The sequence below is a fragment of the Phoca vitulina genome, unplaced genomic scaffold (assembly GCF_004348235.1).
Source record: "Phoca vitulina isolate PV1807 unplaced genomic scaffold, GSC_HSeal_1.0 scaffold120, whole genome shotgun sequence".
Classification (NCBI taxonomy): Eukaryota; Metazoa; Chordata; class Mammalia; order Carnivora; family Phocidae; genus Phoca; species Phoca vitulina.
In genome coordinates, this window is record NW_022589823.1 from 656635 (window position 1) to 674279 (window position 17645).

At 52.0% G+C, this 17645-nt stretch overlaps 1 protein-coding gene across 4 annotated transcripts in view; it reads left to right on the plus strand.

Moving 5' to 3' along the window:
- Positions 1–17645, plus strand: part of PCNT (pericentrin) — a 121236-nt gene that overhangs the window by 32785 nt on the left and 70806 nt on the right. For all 4 annotated transcript variants that reach the window (XM_032398778.1, XM_032398779.1, XM_032398780.1 and 1 more), the window contains exons 6-14: positions 165–339; positions 829–965; positions 2433–2544; positions 4025–4268; positions 4605–4683; positions 8685–8817; positions 9721–9938; positions 15054–15508; positions 16934–17501. In XM_032398778.1, the coding sequence (XP_032254669.1) occupies positions 165–339; positions 829–965; positions 2433–2544; positions 4025–4268; positions 4605–4683; positions 8685–8817; positions 9721–9938; positions 15054–15508; positions 16934–17501 (2121 nt within the window). The remainder of the gene's footprint in view (positions 1–164; positions 340–828; positions 966–2432; positions 2545–4024; positions 4269–4604; positions 4684–8684; positions 8818–9720; positions 9939–15053; positions 15509–16933; positions 17502–17645) is intronic.

A 17645-nucleotide genomic window follows, 5' to 3' on the forward strand; every position in this document is an offset into this window, starting at 1 on the left:
TGCTCCTGTCCTTGTCTTTGGTGGGGACCATTCAGCTTCCTATAGTGACAGTCTGGTCTGGCACAGTGACTGCCCACGCCTGGTTTTCGAATGCAATTTAAATTTTTTACCATAGAGAGTCCACTGTTGGCCCATAGTCTTTTTTCTCTCCTTACTTGAATTAGAACCTGAAGCAAGACTGGGAATCGGAGAGAGGTTTATGCTTAGAAAACCTACGCAGAGAATTGTCTGCAAAGCATCGGTTGGAATTGGAGAATTTACAAGACCAGTTTAAGAAAGAATTGGCCGAACAGAAAGCTGAATTGGAGAAGATTTTTCAAGCCAAAACTCAGGCCGAATGTGAGTTTCAAATTAAAATGAGCAGGTTTGAAGAGGGGACTGAGTGCTTGTGTGGAATGCCAGACAAAAGTCACGTGCCATGCCAGGCTCACGCTGGGCACGAGCGTCCTGTGTTTCGTTGCCAGAGGGGCTGTGGGTGCGTGTCGCCCACAGTGGTGGAGACAGGTGCGGGGCCCGCTGGGCGGCTCAGGCTCAGCCTTGGGGTCTCCCCTCGTTGACCACAGACTTCTCAAGCTCCCTAACCTCTCCTGAAACCTTTGTTTCAGAGACATTTGTCCATGTTCCGTTATTAAATTGTTATCAAGAAGGTAATGCTGCGATTGTTTACCTTTTATTCCTGTCCCATGGTGCTACCGCGGTGAGGAGGTGGTGCCCATCTGGGCTGCTCCCCAGGAGCGCAGGGTGCTGGGACCTCGGGGTCTGGAAGGAGCTGTGCTCCTGCGTGGCTGAGAAGGCCACGCCCTCAGGGGTGTGTGTGCCGCTGTCCAGGTGCCCTGAGGACTCTGGAGACCCAACAGGAAGCAGCCCTGCAACAGTTACGCGAAGACCTGCAGTCTGAGCGCGGTCAGTACGTGCGGGACTTGGAGCAGAGACTCCGAGACCAGGAGGCAGAAAAACAGCTGGAGGTGGGCAGGGACTTCTGTATTCCAACTGGCAAGGGAGGGGAGGTTTTAGAAGATTTTGGATGGGATTGTTTTCATGTTCTGTTATTTGCTGAAACTTAAGTAGTAAATTTATTTTTTATTTTTACTTTTATTTATTTATTTATTTATTTGACAGAGAGAGAGACACAGTGAGAGAGGGAACACAAGCAGGGGGAGTGGGAGAGGGAGAAGCAGGCTTCCCACTGAGCAGGGAGCCCCACATGGGGCTTGACCCCAGGACCCTGGGGTCATGACCTGAGCCGAAGGTAGACGCCCAATGACTGAGCCACCCAGGCGCCCCTTAAGTAGTAAATTTAAAGAGACTGTCGGTATTTAGTAGATAGAGAAGTAAAGACAGAGCTTGTGGAGTTGGCGTAACGGTTATGCTGGATCGTACACACACAGAATTTGTATTTTTTACCAGTGCCCCTGAGACCCAGACTCCAGGCATTAGGGGTCTAAGGCCATGTTCTCCGACCATAATCCTAAATAAGCACAGAAGTCCTAAGAAGATTTAGCCAGAAACATTCCTGCTGCTTGTGTATTCAGAACTCTTTTCCAGCAAGACACCACATACCCACGATGCAAGGTGTGGTCAGATCTCACTCAGACACCGAGGGCTCTGTCCCAGGACCATCAGTGCCCCAGGCATCGGGCCAAGAAGTCAGAGAGGCCGAGTCCGTCTCAGCCTATGTCCGGATTTCAGAGGAGAGTCCGGGAGGAGCTTGTGCTCCTGTCCCCGTGGCGTTTACACGTGCTCCGGCCGCCTTTCCTCATCACCTCCGTGCTGATTCTCCCTTGCCGATGGGAAAGGAACACGGAAGGGCACCTTCTGTCCTGTCCCTGCATGAGGCAGCAGGCTGACCTCAGGGCCACTGTAGGCCAAAGCTCCCATGTTCTGTGTCCCCTCTGGCAGGGCTTGTCCTTCAGCCCTCAGCCCTGCACGCGTACCCACCCACTTAGTGCCGTGGGCGACTTGTGGCCTGACCCCGGGCCCACCCCGACAGTGGTTGCTGCTCTCAGCTCCGTGGGTGCAGGGTGGGCTGACTCTGTTCACCCCTGAAGAGACCCTTTCCAGGGGGGCTAACCGAAAAATGCAGAGAAAACCCCAGCATGCCACAGGAGGGGGAGGGACGGCCCCTGGGGCGGACAACAGAGGGACCCCCAGCAGCGTGGGAAGGAGTCCAGCCCTCCCTCCCCTGACAAGTTAGAAGGATTTGTGTTTAGGACAACAGAGAAAGTTTCCGTCCTCATTCAGTGAGGGGAAAACAAGACTACAAGCAGGCAAAGGCCTGTTAGAGATGAGCTGTAGTCTCTCTGTGCTGTCGCTGTGGCTGGTTTTCTCTTGGCTGCAGGTTTGGGGTTTTGCCTTGCGTGCCTCCAGAGCTGGGTGCATACCTTCTGGGCTTGGTCTCGGGTGGCGTCTCACATGTCACCTTCCTTTTCCAGTTAGAGAGCCTCCGGGCGTCCTACGCAGAGCTGAAGGCTCAGTCGCAAGAAGAGATCCGGCGCCTGTGGTCTCAGCTCGAGTCTCCGACACCTGACAGACAGGACTCGAGTGGTGAGGAGTTTCATGTTGAAAGTTCAGATCCTCAAAAGCTACAGCTGTGTTTTTAATTGTTCAAACCCCAAACTAGGACTTAACAATTGTAGCAGGCACAGAAAGAGCGATTTTGTAAACTTCTTTGAAGATAGGTGTGTGGTTTTAAGGTGGAAACTTGAGGGCCTTGGTTTCATCTTCGAGCAAGTTAGCTGAGTAACGGCTACAGGATCGTGATTTTTCTCATGTTCCTATGAGGCAGTTTGCGAGTGTGAGATGGATAAAGCTTTACAGCAGGGCTGGCGTCTACCGAGAAGCCGAGTCAGCGGGCATTTGGGGGGAGTGCAGGTGCGCGTTATCGCGCGACGCCCCGTGAACCCTGTGAGCTCACCTGGGGCAGGTGCTGTCAGGTTCCCGTGGCCCCGAGGGTGACCTCCAAGTCGGCAGGGCCCAGCAGCTCACCTGGCACCTCCTACGAGAGCCTCTGTAAGAATAGTCCCACCTGCGGACAGCGCCTTCAGCAGGGCAAGTCAGGAGACGCGAGCGAGACAGGCGGACGCGTGTGTTTCTGCTGCTGCTCTCTAGGTGGGGCCTTTTCAGTCTAGGGGTCCCCCTTGCCGGGGGCAACGAGCAGGGTTATGAGGAAGGGCCGGAGACCTGTGTGGTGGGCGAGGCCTCGCCTGTCCGCTCGTGCCGGTGTGTTGATGGCGGTGGGTGCGGCTCACGGCTCTCCCGAGCTCCTGAGCGGTCAGCTCTCGCGAGGCCGTAGGGGAAGCCTCGCCCTGGCCTCCGGGGGTCCTTCCAGGGATATTTGTCTTGAAACTTCTGGGTAGGGACCAGTTTATACCCACATCATTTGAAAGCTGATTATTAATTATTGATAAGCGGCTTGTAGCATTTTCTTGCTGAAAACAGCGGTGGTGGTGCGTTTTCTCGAGGTCCGTGAGTATTACTATTCTTCTGCTCTTAATGAAACATCCCAGATTCAGTGGCTTGAAACCACACACATTTATTAGCCGGCAGATGTTACGTAGGTTGGAATGGGAGGGCGTGCCCGGGTTTTCTGTCCAGGATCACCCGCAGCCGGAATCAGGGTGTTGGCTGGGCCTCGCCGTGGCTCACTAAGTCCCTGCGGTTGTAGGGCCGAGGTCTTGTTTCTGTGCTGGCCGCTGGCTGGGGCTCTCAGGTCCTGGGGGCCGCCCGCATCCCTGCCCTGTGGCCCGAGCCGCCTGCGGAGTGCCTCTCACACTTCTGGGCTCTGACGCCTTCAGCACCAGCCTGGGAAAGCACTCTGCTTCCGGGGGGGCCCATGGGATCCGCTGAGGCCGCCCAGGCCACCTCCCGGTGTGAGGCGCCGCCCAGCGTAAGCCACGGAGGGGTCCCGCTTCACCTTCACGGGTGCTGGGACTGGAGCCCTTTCTGGAGTTGAGGTCTGCAGTGTCTCCTGGTGTCTCCTCAGTGTTTCGTCTGAAGGTGACTGCGTAATTCCTTCCCATTAAAGAGTTCCACGACCAGCTCCCGGCCCTCACGCCTCACGGGGAAGAGCTAGAGCGCCTAAGGCGAGACTTCCAGCAGCAGCGGCAGCGAGAGAAGGCCGAGCACGAGTCTGAGCTGGAGCAGTTGAGAATTTACTTTGAGAAGAAATTAGAGGAGGCTGAGAAAAGCTACCAAGAAGACCTGATTGTGTTACAGCGGCGGCTGCAGGAGGTGAATGAAGAGTCTCTTCTGGAGTCTGTGGAAATCAGGTGCATAAATGCTTTTCATCATCAGCGTGTTTTCGAAATGTGGGAACCTTGAGCTGAATTGAAATCTCGTTATATTTGTGATTTCATGCCTTGTGTTTTAGAAACACAGCTTATGTTTGGGCCTCCAAGCAAGAGAGCGTTAAGGCTAGGAGCGGCACGTGACCTGCGGCACCCGGGGTCCCCTCTGCTCCCGCACAGGGTCCCGCCACGCGGTCACACAGACACGGCCCGCTCAGCCGAGGGCTCCTGTCCTTGACGGGAAGTAGGATCGCCGTGGAGGGAGCAGGGAGGAGAAGGGGCATATGAGGAGATTTTAAAACACATTTTCTCTCTTAGTCCACCCAGTGTGTGTTTAGAAGAGAGGTCTGAGAAAGAAAGAAGAGAACACTGCGACGGACTCCGCCTTCAGCCTGAGGTGATGGGCCCTTCTGTCCTTTGTTGAGGGGACACGGACGTAGCGTCCGTTTCAGGCGCACAAGGTGCTGACGTTTGTGTGTGTGGTGAGTGACCGCCACAGCGGGTCCACCTAACGTCTGTCAGCACCCAGGGCTGCGGAGTTTCTTTTTGTTGTGATTGAGAACCTTTAAGGTCTCCTCTCTCAGCAGCGTTCAGAGGGGTGCAGGACAGCTTTTCACCTCTGGTCACCGTGCTGCGCACTACACGCCCAGACTCTCTGTTCTGTAACTGGAGGTTCGTGTCTTCTGACACTTTCTCCCATTCTGTCCCCCCACCCCCACCTCTGTCAGCCACCAGTCTGTTCTCTGTATCTGTCAGCTCAGTTTTAAGACTTCACGTGTAAGTGAGATCACGTGGGACGTTTTTCTCAGACTGACTTATTTTGCTTACACCCTCGAGGTCCATCCACGTTGTCACAAATGGCAAGATCTCGTTCTTCTTTACGGCTGAGTAACATTCCATTGTGTCCACACCGCGTGTTCTTTATCCGTTCGTCAGTCTGTGGACACACGGGCTGCGAGCACTTGAGATGTGGCCAGTGTGGCCTTCCTGTCACCCGAGGTTCCCTTTTATTTGATGGTGATGCCTTGCGGTGTTGGTAGCCCGGGTCTCGTGGCCACCACCCTGGGCAGGTGGCGTGCCGTGACAGACCGTGGTGGCCCCGTGCAGACGTGCTCTGCCCCAGCGAGCACAGCTTCGGCGTCAGCATCTGTTGGTCTCATCGCCTCGGGTGGCCATCACGAATATACCACAGACTGGATGGTTGAACAGCAGAAATTTATCATCTCAGTCTGGAGGCTGGAAGTTGGAGGTCAGGGCTGGTTTCTCCTGAGGCCTGTCTCCTCAGCTTGCGGTTGGCTGCTCTCGAGCTGCCTGTTCATGTGGTTCCTCCGTGCACACGCGCCCCTGGCGTCTCTGTCTCCAGATAGTCCCATTCTGAGGTGCTGGAGGCTCGGACTTGGACCTGTGAATTTTGGGGACCCAGTTTATCCTGCTTAGCAGGCTGCTTCCAGTTTCCCATTGTTAATGTCCTTTGCTAGAACTGTCTCTGCGTGTGACTTTTTCCCGGGGACGGGGGTGCGGCGTGTGTCCCGCTGGGCGTGGTGTGGCTTCCGCAGCAGCAGAGCCCTTGTGCCCGGCACAGTAGTGCCGCTGGGTCCTTGTCCACAGCCCTGTCCTGCCCTCTGGGCCCCCACCCACTGTCGTCCTGGAGTCGCCCTGCCTTCTCCTTGGGTGGTCCCTGCTGCCTGGGGAGCAGGCGTGTGTCTGCACGCGGCCCCTTTCTTGGCTGCACCTGTTCCCTCAGTGGAGATGCAAGGGCACGTGAGGGGAGCCCCCTGAGAGCCTGTTTCGTTCTCGTGTGTGTTTGGCGGGTGTGACGTCTGGCACGTGTTCTCTGTCCTCTGGCCCCCGCGCCGTGGAGAGCCGCCGTCCCGTCCGTCCCGCTGATTCTCCCTTCGTGTGTGGGCTGCTTGTGCCGCCAGCCCCTCTGAGGTCCCTGTGAGTTCCCTGAAGTTTTCAGTGAGCAGTTCACGTGCGTGTGAGTCCACTTTTCACGCTGGGGTGGGGGGGGGGCTGTGTCTGAGACTCTGCCTTCGCTTCCAGGAGGCTGGTCTTGGCACTGCTCTTCTTCAGTGTCCTTGCAGCTCTTGTGAGCTTTGTTCTCAGTTCTTCAGTTAAATTTCTTATTTCTGTTGTCATTTTTAATTTCTAGGGGTTCTGCTTTCTTGCTGTGTCCTCCCGTCTGTGCCACGGGCACAGCGTTCGCACGCGCCTCTCTGGAAACCGTCGGTGTTAAAGCGTTTCTCCTGCTTCCCGTCCGTCCATGTGGGTGTCTGTGCTGTGTGGATGTCGGGGTCCCCTGTGTGGTTTGTGACTCGTGGCCGTGTCTTCACGGGTGGTGTGAGGCATCCCTGGTTCTGGGGAGAGCTCCTCCTGGGGTCCTGCCTCAGATGGCCAGGTCCCCCGCCCCCCACGGCCAGCCTTGGCCCGCGGGCCCTGGGTGCGTGCAGCCTTTCTGCCGCCTGGGCCCCAGACGTTGCCGTGATCACTGACTTTTTTTCCGAGGTTGGTCAGCTTTGGTGTCTTGAAGACCTCTTCCTGTTTCTTCTCCTCATGGGTTTCTAAGTTAAATTTTCCTGGTCATCGTAGCCGCATTTCAGGAAGGCAGGAAAAGAAGAAGGATGGAATGTGTGTGTGTGTGCACGTGTTTATGTGCGCCTGTGTGTGTGTTGAAATGTTGACAGGCCACCGTGCCCTCCACAGGGTGTCTGGCTGAACTCCCCCCCGCGGGGTGGGGGAACCCGACGCCCCCCCCCCCCCCCACCTACCGCTGGACATTGCCTTTGTGTTCCCCGTTGATGGACAGCCAGTATCTCTTCCAGTTTCTGTTTCTTTGGTTTTAAATGAGGTCAAACCTCTTTTCGCTTGAAATTGACTATTCTCCCCCTCTGAAGCTCTCCCTGTACCCCTTTGCTCTTGTGGCATCTGCCCCCCTTCCCCTGTGGTTCAGAGGGCCCACTCTGCTCGCCGTTGGACTCGGCTGTGCTCTCTCTTGCACTGGTGCTCGTGGGCCCGGGTCTGCACTTGTGGGTCCTCCCCTGGCCCTTGGCTCTTCATCCCCTTTCTCAGAGCGCCTGGTGTTTTCCTGCATCATTTTCTGATTCTTTTATTTTGTTCTTTATTTTACTTACTTATTTTTAAAGATTTTATTTATCTGAGAGAGAGTGTGAGAGGGAGAGAGACCGAGCAAGCACAAGCCAGGGGAGGGGCAGAGGGAGAAGCAGGCTCCCTGCCGAGCAGGGAGCCCAACGTGGGGCTCGATCCTGGGACTCCAGGACCGTGACCTGAGCCCAAAGCAGTGCTTAACCGACTGAGCCACCCAGGTGCCCCTCTTCTGATAATCTTTTTAAGTCTTTTAATTTTTATTTTTCATCCACCTGGGACTTAGCTGTTGTCCAGTAGGAGGTGTAGGCTCTGAGCTTAAGACCTTTTTCCAAATGGCAAGTCACTCTTTCAGGCCTGACTTGTTAAAACACAACCTTTTGTGTGCTTAGTTGTCCCAGGGGCACAAGTCTGTTTCTGGACTCGATTCTTCCTGTCACTCAAGTGGTTTGTTTCTGTAACAATGTAGGGATTTAAGTCTTGCTTTAAAAGATAATTTGAGCTTATTGTGAGCTTAAAGTTGAGGTTGATATGACTCCTCTGTGGTTTTTGAGGAAAATGGGTTTACTGGCTGCATTTTAAGGGGAACAGGAGAGTTTAGCACATGCCCTGAGCCCTTTCCTTATTCCCTCCCTCCCTTCCTGCCCCCCTCCCTTCCTCCCTCCCTTCCTCCCTCCCTCCCTCCCTTCTCTCAGGATACTTGGGCTGGGCTTGTTGTCAGGTGTGCTCACAGCAGTGACCAGAGACCCTTCCGTTGGGGCCCCTTCCTCTTGGGGGCAGGTCCATGTCCCAAGCAGGCCAGGCATGTGTCTGACTCTGGGAGGGGAAGTGCAGTGGGGAGACACAGAGTGGGGAGTGAGGGGGCTTGGGAGTAAGCAGGCTGGGGGGGCCCCCCACAGTGGGGCAGGGTATGTTTGGCAGCAGCCCTGGCCCTGGGAAGGGGGTCTGGTGGTCAGGGTCTGCCTGCAGTTCAGGTCCAGGAACATTCTGGTCAGGCTCCCAGGAATGGCCCACTTGGCATCCCTGCAGCTGGGGCTCAGCGTTGGCCTCCGTGAGCACCGCATGGGAGTGAGGAGGGCTCCCCAGCCAGCGGTGCGCACCTGTCTCCTCAGGGCTATGGTGTGCCATCTCCCTGAGTTACTTGGCCCCCCAGAGGTGAGATGCTGGGGACGGGGGAGATGGCATGCGCACGCGTGGCCCAGCAGGGGTGACGTGGGAGGCAGTGATTAGGTGACGTGGTAGACAGGCCTCTTGTAACGTTTCCTCTGTGCGATTTTCCCTCATTTGCACACGCAGTTAGAAGAAAACCACCGGTGCCAACCAGCAGCGTTGAAGTCCTCCCTGGAAGCCCGGCAGGAGGTGGGCCTCGTAGGGACCCAGGTGTTGGAAGGGGAGCAACGTGTGGGTCTCTCAGAAGGGCCCGGCGAAGGTGTGTGCACTTCCCTGCTGCCTGTGTTGGTGGCCGTTCAGCCCACAGGAACCGATATGTGGGAAGGTTGGGGGCTCCCACGTGGGTTATTTGGACATCCCAGCCTCTGACTCTGCAGATCCTCCCTGGTGGTGTCCTCAGAGTTAAGGGGCTGGGCTTGGGCCTGACCAGGTGCAGCCCTGGGGGTCACAGGAGACGGGGTGGATGGAGAAGCTGAGGTCCTCCCAGTGGATGCAGCAGATGGGGACAGGCAGTGGCCCCGCTGCTGAGGAGAGCAGGTGTAAGGCCAGCCTTGGACACGGATTCCAGGAGGGATGGGCGCCGTTGCCACCCCTTGTAGCACGGAGGAGGCAAGGCAGAGGGGTCCCACGGCGAGGGTGGGGGTCTGCATCCATGTTGGGGTGCCCTGACACGACCACCTGTTCTGGGCAAGGGCTCCCTTGGAGCTGAAGAGACGGGCTAAGAGGAGGAGCATGGCTCCTGAGAGCCAAGGTCATGTGGTGCTTGGCATGTCCCTCTCACTGTCCTCGTGGCACGGGAGGTCCTTGCAGCTGCTGCGCACACGGAGTGCTTGTGTCGCTGCTCAGCTTGTCCCTGAGCCCAGGAAGCTGACGGGTCCTGACTTGAACAGCCCAGGGGGGGTCCCCCTGGCCCAGAACCACACGTTCCCACGGTGGAAAACAGTCACCTGGTACCCCAACTAACGGGATGGCGTGGGTGGTGAGTGCGTACGGGTAGCTCAGGACAGGGCAGCTCGTCATCTGGGTGCACCCAGGGCTTGCCGGGGTCCCAGGTGCCCGTGCTATGGGAGGCGTTGGAAGGGGAGTGTCCTTGTCTGTGCTGTGTGTGGTGTCCTCGAGGCTCGTGCCTGACTGTCCCTCCTGCCTCCTTGTCCCCTCACAGAGCTTGCTCTGGTGCCTCTCCCGTGTGCACAGGATACGGCCTTGGAGGTGGAGACAGAGGTGACGGCCAGAGTCTTGGGTTTGGAAACTGAGCACAAGCTTAAACTCTCACTTCTTCAGACGGAGCTCAAGGAAGAAATTGATGTCTTAAAACTAGAAAATAGAAATTTACATGAGAAGTTGCAGCACGAAATCTGCCTGAAAGAGGACTTGGAGAGGGTAGGTGTGATTCTGGCCCGTTTCCATGGTGGCAGGCTCCTGTGGAGGTCCACGCGGGTCCTAGCGCTCCGTCCCCCCGCTCCCTGCAGCCGTGTTTGCTTAGTGCCTCCTCAGTCAGGACAGGGCTCCACCCCGAGCCGAGCGGGGTTTGGCTCCTTGTTGCTCCTTCACCCTGCCTCCAGGCTTGGGGGGCTGGCTGGGCATCCTCAGACGGGCGGCAGGCTGGTTGGCACGGCCAGCTGCAGGCTCTGTGCACCCCGGTGAGCCCCGTGGTGTCGAGCCCCTGGGCTCTTCTGCTGATTGTCGGCTGTGTGGCTGTAGAGTGTGCCCTGTGCGGGAGGAGAGCCCCGCCGCACCACCCACGCTGGCGGAGGTCTGGTGTGTAAGCCTCGCCTAGACTCCCGGCAGCTTTCACCGTATGCGCAGCGCAGGGCCTAGCTCATCCCTGTTGGGGTCACGGAGTCGCCGTAGCTTGAGCTGCGAGTCTTTCACCAGTGTCCTGACGAAGCCGCATTTCCCCCACTTCGTGCTTATGGCCCGATGCTCTCACCCTGCGTCCTTTCCCGTGAAGGTCTTTCTGGATTTTCATTCTCCATCAATACTCAGTTTCATACGAAGTTACTACCTGCGTGTCTCATCGCAGGTCGTTCTCTAAGGCATTGGTGAGGACTTGGGGCAAAGCAGAAGTAAGGGTAGAGCTTTGTGTAGAGCTGTGTGGGCCGCCGCAGGTGGACTCCCTTGCTGGCGGTCTGTGGTTTTCAGCATGTGGCCGCCTCAGGCACCATTCAGTCAAGGGCAGACTTTCCTCCATGACTTTTGATGTTCAGGTGTGTGTGTAATATCTTTCCTGGACCACCATTTTATCTGCTTACATCAATTATTGAGAGAGGGGTATAGAATTGTCTATTTTTCCTTTAATTTTGTCAGTGTTTGAGTATTTTGAAGTTATTACATGCACACACATTTGTGATTGTTCTGTCTTCCTGAGAAAGTACCCCTCCCTCTCCTCTGTAGCATTGTTTGCACCGCAGTCTGCTTTCTCTTTCATGAATACGGTTCTTCCAGCCTTCATCCACATTGTTTGCATGGCATTCCCTTTTCTGTCCATTTTACTTCAGATCTCTGGAGACTGGCTGGAGTCAGTGCTGGACGCCCATAGTTTCAGGACTCAGTCCTGTGAGGCTGCCCCATGCCAGAACCCGTTTGCAGTTACTGGGTCCCTGCATGACCTGCTCATCTCGGTCTGCCTTGGCTTTGGAGCCCGCATATTCCCATGCCCACCCACACCTCTTTTCAGGCTCACACTGCTCAGGGAAACGGTTTACTACTAGCAGTTTATTATGAAGGATGCAAACAAGAGCAACCGAATGGAAGAGATGCATGGGGCGAGGTGTGCGGTGGTAGGCAGCTTCCATGCCCGCTCCTCTCCTACCACCCTGTGCACCCACCTGGAAGCTCTCCAGATCTCACCATTTAGGAGTTTTTATGGAAGCTCCATTACGTAGGCGTGTTTGATTAAATCATTGGCGATTGGTGATTGAACTCAGTCTCCATCCCTTTTCTATGGAGGTTGGGGTGGGGCTGAAATTTCCAACCCTCTCATCTTGCCTTGATTCTTCTGGGGACCAGCTCCCATCCTGAAGCCACCCGAGGTCCCCAGCCACCTCTCATCTCATTCGTGTACAAAAGACTCTGATCATTCCAGAAATTCCAAGGGTTTTACAGCTGCGTGTCGGGAACTGGGGACAGAGACCACATATTTATTTTTTAATATATTACACATATGCATAGCATATACTTGAATATTTTTTTAAAGACTTATTTATTTTATTAGAGAGAGAGAGCACAAGTGGGGGAGGTGAGGAGGGGCAGAGGGAGAGGGAGAAGCAGACTCCCCTTTGAGCAGGGAGCCCGATGTGGGGCTCAGTCCCAGGACCCCGAGATCGTGACCTGAACTGAAGGCAGATGCTTAACCGACTGAGCCACCCAGGCGCCCCTATTGTTGAATATTTTTTAAAATCCGTCTGACAAACCCTACCTTTTTTCTTTTTTTTAAGATTTTATTTATTTGAGAGAGAGAGAATGAAAGAGAGAAAGCATGAGAGGAGGAGGGTCAGAGGGGAAGCACACTCCCTGCTGAGCAGAGAACCCGATGTGGGACTCAATCCTGGGACTCCAGGATCATGACCTGACCTGAAGGCAGACGCTTATTAGCTAACTGAGCCACCCAGGTGTCCCTATAGTTGAATATTTTTAAAAATCTGTTCTGACAAACGCTACCTTTTAATTGGTGTATTTAGTTTGTTAACCTTTCACTTCATTATTGATCTGGTTGGAGATAATGTCTGCCATTTTTATATTTTCTGTGTGGTCCATCTGTTTTTCTTTGTGTTTTTTCTCTTTTTGTTTCCTGTGTTCTTTCTTTCTTGCCTTTTGGATTATTTGAATATTTTTAGAATTGATTTTAATGTATCTGTTGACTTCAAATTATACTTTGTATTATGTGTTTTAATGGTTGCTTTCGGGATTAGAATATACATTCTCACAGTCTTCTCAGAGTTAACATTATGCCATTTCAGCTAAAAGGTAAGAGTTCTATGGTTGTATAAAGGTGCATCTATAATGTTCTCTTTGTCTTTTATGCTATAATTTTTATAGGTGTTACATCTCTGTGTGGTTAAATTCCACAATATAAATTTTGCTTTGAATAGTCATAGGTACTTGAAGGAAATTAAAAGGAAAAGTAGTCTTAGATTTACAACATTTTATAGGGCTCTTTCTTTCCTCCCAAAGATCTGAGTTTCCATTTGGTATCACTTTCCTTCAGCCTGAAGCATTTCCTTTAGCCTTTCTTGTCATGTACATCTGCTGCGCAAGTTTTCTTTTAGCTGAAAGTCTCTATTTTACAGTCTGTCTTGAAGAAATTTTTTGCTACATAAAGAAGGCAAGATTTTTGTTCAGGATTTAAAGATGTCACTTCTGACCTTATTTCTGATAGGTCAGTGATCCCTCAAATCAGTATTTCCCTGAATATAATGTGTCATTTTCTTTTGACTGCTTCAAAGGTTTTTCTTTTTATCTTTTATTCTCAGTCATTTTACCATGATGTGCCTAGGTGTGATTTTCTTTGGTATTTTTTTCTCTCATGAAATTCTTAAAATCAGTACATAAAATTGATTCTGACATAGTTACCTCAGAAAACAAAAACAAAACCTTATACTCAATTGACCTTATTTTTTTCTTATTTAATAATGACATTACTAAAAAGGTGGTTTGTTTTAGTGACTTACAGAGAATTCTGTACATTTTTGTCTTTCCCCAAATTTGGGAGATTTTTACCAACTATGTTCTTCAGTTTTTTATTTCTGTTCCATTCTCTCCTTTCCTCTTGGAACTGCATTTACATGGATGTTCTGTCTTTCAGTTTCTGAGGTTCTGTTCATTTTATTTTTTTCTAATCTTTTCCCCTTCCTGTTGGTTAAATTCTATTGATCTTCCAGTTCACTGACTCTTTTGTTAGCTCTGATCTGCTTTTAAGTCCACCCAGCGAATTTTAAAATTTTAGATATTATGCTTTCCAATTCTAGAAAATTGTTTGGTTGTTCTTTTTTCCCCCCTATTCAGTTCTTTTTAAGAATGTCTTTTTTCTTTGCCATGATTTGCTATCCTTTTATTCATTATGAGCATATTTTTCTTATGCCCATAAATGCAGTTAGGATATTTGCTTTTAAAACCTTTGTCTGTTGTGTCTCTCTCTTAAATAAAATCTTAAAAAAAAAAACACCAACAACAAAAAAAGAAAACCTTTGTTAATTTCAACATTTGTGTCATCTTGGGGTTCTTCAATGATTGTATTTTCTTTTTAGCATGTATCATATTTCCTGTTTATTTGTATATCAACTAATTTTGGATTGTATCCTGGACATTGTGAATGATACATTGTGGAGACTCTGGATTCTGTTATGTACCACTGAAGAGTATTGATTTTTTTGTTTGTTTTAGCAGACAGTTAACTTGGCTGGATTCTAACTCCACATTACATCTTCTCTGTGTTGGTCTGCTCTTGGAGTCTGCCCACACATGTATGCATTAGGAATCAACTTGAGATTTGGGCTAGGTTAATGCAAAGATTGTGCAGCTCTCTGTCTCTCTGGCTCTGTCCTAATGGGCTTTCACCTTTCACTTTCTACCTCCTCTGCTCAAACAAATGAGATTTTGGGATTTCTGTGTGCATGGTGTGGACAGGTAAATTGCCCAGTGCCATTTCTTTCTTCCAGGTGTCCAGCCCTTCTCCACAATCTGTCTGCTTTTAGATGCTCTCTCAGGCCTTTGGGTAGTTTCTTTTATTTTTTCCAGCCTTTATAGCTGTTACCCTCTGGGAGGGTTGGCCTTATTAGAGCTTCTCAGCCATCTCCAGAAGCATGACCCTAAACTTATTTTTAATAACTTAATTTTTTTAAGCAAACTGTATACCCAACATGGGACTTGAACTCATGACCCTGAGATCAAGAGTTGCATGCTCTACTGACTAAGCCAGCCAGGTGCCCCTTTAATGACTTAATTTTCAAATAAGGAGTTGAGGCCAATCTTCAATACCATTTTTACTTTTGTTTATTTTTGATAATGTTTAGTAGTTTATTGATCTACTTTCCTTACTTTTTTGAAAATCAGGATATTTGCCTATCCTCAGCATTGTGATTAACCTCCCTTTTCACAAGATACTCTTAAAAGTTTAAATTTTAGTTCATCAATCTTTTGACCAGGTTCCTTGTAGATAATGGAATATGAATGAAGCAAGTCCACAGATTTGAGCTCATTACATTGTTTGTTGTTCTCGTTCTCGTGGACTTCTAGTCTTTTTGCTGATGGTGGCTCTACTCTGTTGTGGTTGGCCTTCCCCTTGACCTCCACCCCCATTGGTGGTCTTGACACACAGAGGAGACCTCCGACGCTGTCTTTGTTTGCTCCGCACATGTGTGTATGTTTTGAGTTCGGTAAGTTTTTGTCCAGGCCTGCCAACTCCAGAGGTGAAGAACAGCTGGTTTGGGTGCCATTCCTGCCAATAATCTTCTCTTTTAATTTTTTGTGTCTTAAATGAAATTATGTTATCTCTAGGTAAAATATAACTTGGTTGAAGATCACCAGGAGGAGCTGAAGAAAGCTAAGGAGAAATTACAGCTGATGAAGCAAGAATTCAAAGACAAAGAAGCAGAATGGAAAGTGGCAAGTGAGAATCTAAAGAGAAAATCTGAAGAGGAACTCGCGCTGATGCTCCTTGACCTGAAAGAACAAGCTGAAGCTGAAAAACAGTCGATAATAAACAAGTTTGAGCTTCGAGAAATCAAAATGAGGCAACTTCAGGATCAGCAGGCAGCCCAGATCCTGGACCTGGAGGGGTCCCTGGTGGAGCAGCAGGGCCGGCTCCGGCAGCTGGAGCTCGGGCTTGCAGGGGACGAGTGTCCACAGTGCAGCCAGTGTGGCCGTCTGGCTCCTGCAGACCAGGCCTGGGAGCTTGCCGCGCTCCGCCTGAAGGAGGACTGTGCCCTCCAGCTGCTGCAGGCACAGAGCAGGTGGGTCACGTTCCCGCGGCCGCGTGTTAGCTGTAGAGCCGTCGGCCAGCGTCCCAGCTAAGGCCTGACCCCAGGATGCCCAGCAGAGTGTGAGAGGCGGGTGCCCTGGGAGGATGTGCTGTGGGCTTTGAGCAGGGCGGGGAGGTCTGCAGGAAGGTGGGGCAGAGCGAGTCCCCGATCCCTGGTCTTCACCCTAAAATGACAGCAGGATATCAAATCATATCACATCCCATAGCTGAGATATGCGGGGACAGATCAGAGACAGTGTCCACATCCTCCTGGTGGAGCCTGTGTTCCTTGGTGGATGCTACTGTGCACGCATCTTCCACGTCATGTTTGTTCTTTGCACATTTTAAAATTTCAAAAGCAAGAATTGAGACCTCACTTATCAAAACTACATGCAGTTCATCCATATCAGTTCTTTGTGTTTTTAAAACTCAGATATTTTAAAAAATAAATGTTTTTTTCCTAAAATTTATGCATACTTCCCTTAAATTTTAAATACTAAATTTTAAATAGATTTAGAATGTGATTTGGTTCTTGGTCTCAGTCAATGCTAACTCTTCGCGAACCCGGGCTGTCGTGACTGGGGGTGTTTGTGAGTCTGGGGTCATTAGACTCGCTGTTGGTGCTGTTTATTCTCGTGTATCAGCTGCTCCCCACCATCATGAGTGAGGTACAAGAGCTTTTGATCTAGGGGTCTGAGGACCTGAGTTCAGGTCTCGACCCACCTTGTGTAAGCTGGATGATTGCAGGCACTGTGCTCAACCTCACAGAACCTCCGTGCTCTCCCTGGGTGTGAGGGTAAATGGGATAATCTCTGGGAATGCTTCCAGACTTATCTGGTGAACTGACCAGGGCATGTCACTGATGAGCAGCGTGCGCCCAGTTGAGGTTGAGGCTTTTTCAGTTCCTGGTGGGATCCTGGGTGCTGTGATCAGAAGTGAGTCTTTCTGCCTGCCTGTGTTTCTGCCAGCCAGCACCCCGTGGCTCTTTTTAATTCGTGTCCCTTAATTCACAACCAAAGTTTTTCTGAGGTCTTTGTTCTTTATGGCCCTGTGGGCTCCTACAAGCGATCCTGCTGCCCCTTCCCTGTCGAGGTCCTTCTCGCCGAGAGTGAGCGGTCTCATCTGCTTTGCCATGGTGTCTGTCGGAAATACGTGTGCGGTTTCTTGCTGTGGATCCTGTGTCCTCGACTCCGTTTGTGAGCGGGGATGCCTGGGCTCTGTCCTTTGAGCTCCTCTGGCTTCGTGGGGCCCCTCCTCTCAGGCCATTTGTGGCAGAGGGAGAAGGAGCAAGAACAGTTAAAACAAGGCAACGATGTAGTGTTTCCTGTAAGAAAGGTGGTGAGTAGGTGTTTCCAAGCGAGGTTGTGCTTTTATGATTGTGTTCTGCTGCCCGAGTTCACTTTGCATGTCCTCTCAGGTTTTTAAAAGAACGTAAAGAAATCACAGAGAAATTCACTGCGGAACAGGATGCCGTCCTTCGGGAGGCTCAGGAGAAGCACGCCTGTGAGCTGCGTCTCCTGCAGGAGAGACACCAACAGCACATTCTGGCCTTGACGGCGGAACTGGAGGCCGGGCACCGGGCTGAGGTGGAGGAGCTGAAGGCCTCGGTGGAGAGTGAGCAGTGGGCTCTTTCAGAAGCCCGTGTGGCTGAACTGCAGACACAGCATGCTGCGGCGGTCAGTGCTTTGGAGGCAAGACACTCGTCACACCTGGCTTCTCTGGAATCGCGTCACCTGTCTGAGATGCAGACCATGAGGGAGGAGCACAGGTGGGCTCTAGAGCAGCTGAGAGCGGACCTGGAGAAGCAGCTGCAGAGGAAGGACGCTTCTCACCCCGCCGCTCCGACTCGGGAGCTACACGGGCAGGCACTGGAACACGGCCAGGAGCTTCCGCCTGCGGAGGGTGGCCTGAGGACGCAGAGGAGCGGGAGTCAGGGTGCGGGTGTGAAAGCCCTGGTGCCCCCTGAGCTTCCGGGAGTGCAGCAGGTGAGGCAGGTCTCAGGGCAGCTCTCTTCCTGCCGTCTGCGTGCTTGTCTCTCTGAGCATGTCGTATGTTCTGCCGCCATCCGTGGTGACTGGGGGCTTCCTCTCGGGTGGCTGCGCGGTGGGTGGACGGGTGAACGGAGGCGC